This window comes from Pseudorasbora parva, chromosome 1 (genome assembly GCF_024679245.1).
Source record: "Pseudorasbora parva isolate DD20220531a chromosome 1, ASM2467924v1, whole genome shotgun sequence".
NCBI classification, from domain to species: domain Eukaryota; kingdom Metazoa; phylum Chordata; class Actinopteri; order Cypriniformes; family Gobionidae; genus Pseudorasbora; species Pseudorasbora parva.
This window is the reverse complement of record NC_090172.1, coordinates 615,001-625,055: the sequence shown is the minus strand read 5'-3', so window position 1 is coordinate 625,055 and position 10,055 is coordinate 615,001. Positions and strand designations below refer to the sequence as shown.

General features: G+C 34.9%; 1 protein-coding gene across 1 annotated transcript; it reads left to right on the top strand.

Annotated features, from left to right (window-relative positions):
* Positions 1–2,701: 2,701 nt before the first annotated feature.
* Positions 2,702–9,559, top strand: sox17 (SRY-box transcription factor 17). Its single transcript, XM_067448029.1, has 2 exons — positions 2,702–3,049; positions 8,636–9,559. Exons 1-2 carry the CDS (start codon positions 2,785–2,787, stop codon positions 9,301–9,303), a joined length of 933 nt encoding a protein of 310 aa, XP_067304130.1. The 5' UTR covers positions 2,702–2,784; the 3' UTR covers positions 9,304–9,559.
* Positions 9,560–10,055: the final 496 nt, after the last annotated feature.

Sequence of the window (10,055 nt, the reverse complement as noted above, 5' to 3'; positions counted from 1 at the left end):
ACCTTAAATGTATATTTTTCAAGTGTTTAATATGCTAATCAACATGGGTATGGACAAATATGCATGTTTTATGCAAATGTACATTTATTATTAGTGAAACCAGACTCAGAGCATGAAGACTAGACACGTATCAAAGGTCACAGATGTTTATCAAAGAACTTGTTCATGTCTATTAAGCCTAAGCTTAAAAATTCAGAATAAGCAGTGATTTCTCTCATTTTAAGAATAGAAATAAAGGGAGTGTGAGAAACGCGTGAGAAACAGTGTGAGAAACGCAGACTCGGGAGCGCTCTTGTTCAGAAAAGTAACCTGTGCATTAGTTTTAGCCAATTTTAATGTTCATTTGAACAAAACACACACAAGTGGTGCTGGTGTTAATGATTTACCTCGGATATGAGCGAGAGTGAGCTTGCAGTGTATTCGCGCATCTCCTCAGAGTCTCTTTACAAGCATGCAATAAAAGCCTCTTCAGCCGATATATTGACCCGCGTTCTGTTTTCTATCATCACTGCGCTCGGACTTGGACCGCAGCAAACGTGCTCCGTGTAAAAACGCCCCTTTCTTTTATTTCCACCTGGAGTCTAATAAAAGTGAATCATGAGAAATGGGGTTGGGATTAAAATAGTTTTCTTCTTCCCCTTTTTGGCCAAACGGGAAAATAAACTTGCACATTACATGCAAGCTTTTAGTTATTGCATTTGTGGATTAACTGCACAAACTGTCAAAAAAAGATGCTATTAATTTTTCAATGCATAAAAATGTTCACTTGCCCAAAATAAATAATAATAATAATAATAATAATAATAATAATAATAATAATTATTATTATTATTATTATTTTAAATCAAAGTTAAACTGAAAGAATGGTAGCTGATGTAGGCTATTTAACGTCACTTGTTTCATAATAGTAATGTTAATGTTAGCTGGAACATGCATCTAGTGTGTGTGTGTGTGTGGGGGGGGGGGTGTTTTTGTGACATATGAGGACTCAAATGTGTATAATGGCATGGGTATGACACAGGTATTACAGGAGAGGGTGAAATATGAGGACATTACCCATGGCCCCACTTTACAAAAGGCTTATAAATCACACAGGAGGAGTTTTTATGAGAAAGTAAAAATGCAGAATGTTTCCTGTGATGGGTAGGTTTAGGGGCTGTGTGTGTGTGTGTGTGTGTGTGTGTGTGTGTGTGTGTGTGTGTGTGTGTGTGTGTGTGTGTGTGTGTGTGTGTGTGTGTGTGTGTGTGTGTGTGTGCGTGTGTGTGTGTGTGTGTGTGTGTGTGTGTGTGTGATGGGTAGGTTTAGGGGCAGTGTAAGGGGATAGAAAATACGGTTTGTACAGTATAAAAACCATTACGCCTATGGAGAGTCCCTGTAAACCACATAGACCAACATGTGTGTGTGTGTGTGTGTGTGTGTGTGTGTGTGTGTGTGTGTGTGTGTGTGTGTGTGTGTGATATTACACTTCCTTCATACGCAGAGACTACACACTAAACCAAAGGCATGCGGACGTCAGAGTACCTGCTGCTTAGCCCACTGTATACAATGTAACACCTTCACTTGGCACTTCATTATCAGCGCGGGACAATCCTTCACCTTCTACTGTGTGCAAATCCAGCTGGGCGAGATCTAACCGGGATATTAATCTCACCAAACTTATCGGATCCGCACGGCAAACATTCAACACGACACACGCTTGAGAAATTAAAGTTAATCGCTTTACAGTTTCACGAGCATTAGTGATGAATAATAGTAGGCTACTCCAAGTCAAAAACTGCATGCGTAATATTAAACTGTTAATTAAGCTTCTTTAAATAACATTTAAGAGGAGAGACGTCTTTTACGCGCGCACTTTTTTAGTCTTTAAATAATCATAAATAAAAAGAGTCTAACACATTGGATTTAAGCATTGACCAAAATAATATTCACCCTACATCATATTAACATCATATCAGACGCGGGAACATTTTTACGCACGCACTTTTTAGTCTTTACACACGCATGTTTTAGTGTTTAGCATGCATTAAAAAAAATCATAAATGAAAAGAGTCTAACATACTGGATTTAAAAATAGACCAAAATATCATATTTAGCCTGTGTGTGTACATCATATAAGACGCGGAAACATTTTACGCATGCATTTTTTTTACTTTATGCATGCTTTTTTTACATAATAATCATAAATAAAAAGAGTCTTAACACATTGGATTTAAGCATAGACTAAAATATCATATTTACCCTATGGGTTTATATCATATAAGACGCGGAAACATTTTTACGCACGCACTTTTTAGTTTTTACGCGTTTTTTTTTCCATTATAAATAATACAAAAAGGGTCTTTACGCATACTAACATTTCGTTTTATGCCTAGACCTCCTGGACAGAACAACTGCTTCTAATACCTGGGTAAAAGTTAAAATACAAGCTGTATTTTAACTTTTACCCAGGCATTAGAAACAGTTGCAATGACACGCGGACAGAGAATGCGTAAGCCATGCACAAAACACATGTCAGGTGTTGCGATTATCCACCTTATGTAGGGTAGATGCTTCATATGTTTTAAATATAAAGCGTCCCGGGGGATGAGACGCTCACAGGCGGATTCTTTCACACCTTCCCCGGCGCGGTCCGCCCACACGGGTCGCCATTGGTGGATGCGGAGTTTAAAGCGGGCCGTGCACTCCTGACCTTACAGCTGAGTATACGGTAACCGGGCAGAGGACACTCTCTGAGGGAAGCTATCAGGCCACACAGAGGCTGGAGGTCCCCGAGGACACGCGGAGATGAGCAGTCCCGATGCGGGTTACTCCAGCGACGACCCGAGCCAGCCCCGGAGCCGAAGCCGAAGCTCAGGCGTGATGCCCGGCGTGAGGCAGTGCGCGTGGCCGCTGGAGGCCAAAGCGACGCGCGGGAGTCCCGTGCGCGGGAAGGGCGAGCCGCGCATCCGCAGGCCGATGAACGCGTTCATGGTGTGGGCGAAGGACGAGCGCAAGAGGCTCGCCACGCGGAACCCCGATCTGCACAACGCGGAGCTCAGCAAAATGCTCGGTGAGTAGAGAGAGTCATTAAAAATGTTATTTTTTATTTTATTTAACCTCTAGTTAACCAGGTTAGCCTCATTGAGATATAGAGTCTCTTTTTTAAATAAGATAAATAATCTGCCAATGGGGTGAGAAAAATAATCTTAATTCAAACAGAAAACAAGATTATTTTTCTCACCCCATTGGCAGATTATTTATCTTATTTTAAGCAAAAACTCTCTTCATTTTGAGTTATTTTTCCCAAAACAAGACAATTACTTTTACTTGTCTAGTAAATGCTTCCTAATGTAAGAATTTTGTTATATTTAGACTAGAAACAAGACAAAAATACTGAGTAAGGAAAGCATTTTTTGCTCATTAATTGATTCATTAATTATTTATTTAACCGGGTTAGTCTCACTGAGATATTTAATCTCTTTAGAGAGACCTGGCCAAGAAAGCAGAACAAATTAAATCACAAACACACACACACACACACACACACACACACACGCACACACACACACACACACACACACACACACATGTTGGTCTATGTGGTTTACAGGGACTCTCCATAGGCGTAATGGTTTTTATACTGTACAAACCGTATTTTCTATCCCCTTACACTGCCCCTGCCCCTAAACCTACCCATCACACACACACACACACACACACACACACACACACACACACACACACACACACACACACACACACACACACACACACACACACACACACACACTGCCCCTAAACCTACCCATCACAGGAAACATTCTGCATTTTTACTTTCTCAAAAAAACATAATTTAGTATGTTTTTAAGGCCATTTGAATTATGAGGACATTTGATATGTCCTCATAAACCACATTTATAGTGTAATACCAGTGTAATACCCATGTAGTTATACAAATTTGTGTCCTCATAAACCACATAAACAGGCTCTCACACACACACACACACACACACACACACACACACACACACACACACACACACACACAAAAGGTAAAGACAAGTTAAGTGCGTTTCAAATAAATAAAAGTGACATTAATTAAAACATTTGCATGTGTGGATGAACTTATGTTCTATAAATTTAACACAACCTTTAAACTCGTCTGCGTTCTTCAAAATCAGAAACCTTTGAAACTCGGCCTTCATTATTACTGCCAGGCTGGGCTAGTATTGTGCAGGAATTTTATTTTTTTATTTTTTAAATTTTTTTTTTTAATTGTAGCACTTTGAGATTCTTCGGAATGAAAAGTGCGTTATAGATTATTATTATTATTATTATTATTATTATTATTATTAAAAGGATAGTTCACCCAAAATCTTAAACTCTGTCATCCTTTACTCTCCCTAATGTCGTTCCAAACCTGTGTGAGTTTATCTTCTGCTGAACACAAAAGAAGATGTTTGGAAGAATGTTTGTAACTAAACAGAGAGAGCGACCATTTAATACCATTATAGGGAAGAAAAATAATAATATGGTAATATGAAGGGGAAAAAAGTAATATGGACATTTTGTGTTCAGCAGAAGATAAACTCACACAGGTTTGGAACGACATGAGGGAGAGTAAAGGATGACAGAGTTTAAGTTTTGGGGTGAACTATCCCTTTAAATTCAGCTTTAGTGGGAATATGCATCACATTAAACCTTCGCTTTACTCAGAGTTTACACGCGGAGGTTATCATTGAGCCAAGTGGATATAAAAGCATCTAATGTCGTGTATTAATATCATTCGGCACGAGAGAGCCCTTTGCTTCTGTGACCCTGCACCACAAATTTCACAAATAAATTGATATTTTATACATCATCTAATAAATAATCTTTTCATTGATGTGTGGTTTGGAAATCTGGAATCTGAGGGTGCAAAAAAATATAAATACTGAGAAAATCTCCTTTAAAGTTGTCCAACTGAAGTCCTTAGCAATGCATATTACTACTAATAATACAGTTATGATATATTTACGGTGGGACATTTACACAATATCTTCATGGAGCATGATCTTAATATCCTAATGATTGTTGGCATTAAAGAAAAATGGATAATTTTGACCCGTATGATGTATTGTTGGCTATCGCCTCAGATAAACCCGTGAGATTATGGCTGGTGTTGAGCTCCAGGGTCTCTACACTTTTTATAGTAATATATTTACTGTGGTATTACTTTTACCGGAAGCATTTTTATACTTTTTTGTAAGTTTTGACTATACAGTGCCAAAGTTAAAGTGAATAAGCAATGTTGACCGATGGCACTGTGTATTTATATATTTATTACCATTTAATAAGCTTCAAAGTATTTGATTTAATGTATTGTTGCTTTATAATAATGTAATTTATTCATCAGTAAATGTAATCTCTTTGTGTTAAATAAATAAAAAATATATAAATTTGAATAAACATTAATACGTTATGAAAACATGCTTTAACTCATCAAAATAAGCATTTTCAACTTTTTGTAGAAGATTTAGCTCAGTTTAATGTAATTTAATTTAAGCAGAAATTTGAGAAAAAACCTTTGATGCCTAAATTTAAGTACAAAACAACTTGAATGTTTAAGTAATTTCAACTTAAATTACATTAAACCTACATTGCAAAAAAATATGCTCAATAAATTATGACAACATATATATTTTTAATTGAATATGTTTTTAAGATTTAATGTAATTTAAGTGGAAATTACTTATTCATCCAAGTTGATTCTACTTAAAAAATGAGATGTGTGAAAAAATCAAGCACTTTGTCACATATTACTAATTAAAATGCTCCACTGTAAAAAGTTGCTGCATTGAATTTTTAAGTACAATCAACTTAAGTCATTTCAACTTATAAACTGACTCAAAATAATGAGTTGAATCTTGTATAATTTAAAAAAGAGGAACATTGCTTAACATATTTTGATGAGTTAAAGCAATGTTAAAAAATGTTGTCACAATTTATTGATCATATTTTTTGCAGTGCTCACTGTAAGAATACATTATTAAATATTTCAGCTTAAGTCATTTCAACTTGATGTGACAACACATTTTAACATTAACTCAGCAGAATAAGTTAAGCATTTTTTTTTAGTTGTACAAGATTCAAGTAATCTTTAAGTCAGTTTAATGTAATTTAAGTTAAGTTGATTCTACTTAATTTTGAGATGTGTAGAAAATCAAGCCCTTTGTCAGATATTACTCACTGCAAAAAAGTTGCTGCCTTACATTTAAGTAGAATCCACTTGGATGTTTAAGTAATTTCAACTTAAGTGACATTAAACTGATTCAAAAATGAGTTGAATCTTGTATGACTTAAAAAAGTTGAACATTGCTTAACTTATTTTGATGAGTTAAAGCAATGTAAAAACATGTTGACATAAATTATTGATCATATCATTTTTTTACTGGGCTCACTGTAAAAATAGTTCCTGCTATAAATGTTTAAGTACAATCAACTTAAGTCATTTTAACTTAAATTACACAGAGCACTGCAAAAAATATATATGATCAATAAATTACAATGAGATCATTCAAAAAGCAGCTCTTACTTTTTTAAGTTATACAAGATTCAACTCATTTTAAGTCAGTTTAATGTCACTTAAGTTGAAATAACTTAAACATCCAAGTTGATAGCACTTAAATTTAAGGCAGCAACTTTTTTACAGTGAGTAATATCTGACAAAGGCTTGATTTTCTACACATCTCAAAATTAAGTTCAACTCATTTTTAAATTCAGTTTAATGTAATTTAAGAGAAAGTGATTTAAGTTGATTCTACTTAAACATTTTGAGATTTGTATCAAGCACATGTCAGATATTACTAAGTTAAAAATGAGTTAAACTAGTATAACTATGAGTATAACTTTAATTAACATATTTTGGTTCTTTTGCAGTGCTCACTGTAAGAATAGTTGCTGTCTTACATTTTTAAGTAGAATCAAATTGAATGTTTATGTAATGTCAACTTAAAATGAGTCGAATCTTGTATAACTTATACAAAAGTAAAACATTGCTTATTTTGATGAGTTAAAGCAATGTAAAGCATACGTTGTCATAACTTATTTATCACATCATTGTTACACACTGCAAAAAAATGCTCTTCTTATTTAGTATTGTTTTCTTGTTTCCAGTCCAAATATCAAAAAATTCTTAAATCAAGATTAATTTACTAGAAAAGTAAAATGACAAGATATTTTGGTAACTTTATTTTGGGTTCAGTTATTATCTAGTGTCTTATGATCATGCATATGACTAGAATATTGTCTGTTTATTAGCTCTTATAAAGCTCATATTAATGCCTTATTCTGCATGAGCTTATTCTACATCCCTTAATCCGACCCAATACCTAAACTTAAACGCTACAGAAACTACCTTACTAACTATTAATAAGCAGTAAATTAGGAGTTTATTGAGGCAGAAGGCGGAGTTAATAGTGAAGATGTGTTCCCCACACTAAAGTGTTACTGATATTTTTGCTTGTTTTCAGGGGGAAAAAAATCTAAATTAAGTGAGTTTTTGCTTAAAACAAGCCACATTTTCTGCCAATGGGGTGAGAAAAATACTCTTATTTCTGTTCTGAAACAAGAAACAATATTTCAATCAGAAACAAGATTATTTTTTTGACCGCTTGAAAAAGTTGCTGCCTTAAATGTAAGTGCTATCAACTTGGATGTTTAAGTAATTTCAACTTAAGTGACATTAAACTCACTTAAAATGAGTTGAATCTTGTATAACTTAAAAAGTAAGAGCTGCTTGTTGAATGTTGCCATTATAATTTATGGATCATATATATTTTTTTGCAGTGCTCTGTGTAATTTAAGTTAAAATGACTTAAGTTGATTGTACTTAAACATTTATAGCAGGAACTATTTTTACAGTGAGCACTGCAAAAAAATGATATGATCAATAATTTATGTCAACATGTTTTTACATTGCTTTAACTCATCAAACTAAGTTAAGCAATGTTCAACTTTTTTAAGTTATACAAGATTCAACTCATTTTTAAGTCAGTTTAATGTCTTTAAGTTGAAATTTCTTAAACATCCAAGTGGATTCTACTTAAATGTAAGGCAGCAACTTTTTTGCAGTGAGTAATATCTGACAAAGGGCTTGATTTTCTACACATCTCAAAATTAAGTAGAATCAACTTAACTTAAATTACATTAAACTGACTTAAAGATTACTTGAATCTTGTACAACTAAAAAAAAATGCTTAACTTATTCTGCTGAGTTAATGTTAAAACGTGTTGTCACATAATGTCATTTTTTATTATTATTATTTTCTGACCGCATTGGCAGATCATTTTACTTGTTTTGAGCAAAAACAAAACAAGGTAAAATATCTTATGTGGGTTTATTGATCTAGTAAATGCATCTTGATTTAAGAATTGACAACATGACAACATGACTGAGTAAGAAGAGCTTTTTTTGCAGAGCAGTGCAGTTTTTAAATGCATTAATAATAATAATAATAATAATAATAATAATAATAATAATAATAATAATAATAATAATAATAGATTTGATTTATAACGCACTTGTCATTCCAAAGAATCTCAAAGTGCAACAATGTAAAAAGGGAGAGAAAAAATAACAAAAATGAATAATACTTTCCACTTTATCTTTTTCTAGGTAAGTCATGGAAAGCGTTGGCAATGCTGGAGAAGCGTCCGTTTGTGGAGGAGGCCGAGCGTCTGCGAGCGAAACACATGCAAGATCATCCAAATTACAAGTACCGCCCGCGGCGGCGCAAACAGGTGAAGCGAGCCAAACGTCCAGATTCGGGCTTCCTGCTTTCTGGAGAGACTTTTCTAGGCATGGAGGCGGCGGCGGCCTATCCTCCATACTGCGAGAGCCAGGCTCCATTCGAGCCCTATCCTACGCCTGACCCGTCTCCAATGGGCTTCTCCGGCCATCTCCAGGACCATCACTCCACGTACCACTTTCAGGATAACACACACGCATACACACACACACACACACACTCTGACCCCAGTGAGCCTCAGCTGCATCTGATGAACGACACACAGCTTTATAACCAGAGTCTCAACGCCGAGGACATTTTCTGCAGAAGCCTGTCCTCGTCTCATCAAGGCTTCCCTCCGACTTTAGACATGCTGAAGCGTCCCTATGAGGAGTGCTCGCTTCACACACACACACACACACACGGTCCGATGGGGGACGAGCAGGGTTTGGTTTACGGGGCTCCGCATGCAGCGGTGCAAGGGCCCGACCTGATCTCCACGGCCCTGTCTGATGCCAGCTGTGCCGTTTACTACCAAAACTACTGCAACTCCTGAGCTCGCCGTATTATGAGCTTTCCGTCGAAGAACGCGACAAAGAACAAACAAATCAAATCAATCAAAGAACACACAATGAGCCGAAGATCGTGTCCGCTCAACAGCGTTCGAGTTTGGACCCTCTGTAAATTATGAGCTTTAACTCATCAACTAAGCTATTTTTAACTTTTTTTAGTCGGTTTAATAAAATTTAAGTTGAAATTACTTTTAACGTTCAAGTTTTTTTTTTTACAGTCATATCTGACAAAGTGCTTGATTTTCTACACATCTCAAAATTTTTAAGTGGTATGAACTTAAGTCACTTTATCTTAAAAAAATATATGGCGACATATGGTTTTACATTGCTTTAACTCATCAACTAAGCTATTTTTAACTTTGTTTAAGATTCAACTAATTTTTAAGTCAGTTTAATTTACGTTGAAATTACTTTAACGTTCACGTTTTTACAGTAATATCTGACAAAGTGCTTGATTTTCTACACATCTCAAAAGGTTTAAGTAGAATCAACTTAAGTGACTTTATCTTAAAAAAATTATGTAATCAATAAATTATGACGACATGTTTTTACAATGCTTTAACTAAGCAATTTTTTAACTTTTAAGATTCAACTGATTTTTAAGTCAGTTTAATAAACATTAAGTTGAAATTACTTTAAAGTTCAAGTTTTTTTACAGTCATATCTGACAAAGTGCTTGATTTTCTACAGATCTCAAATTTTTTAAGTAGAATTAACTTAAGTCACTTTATTTTAA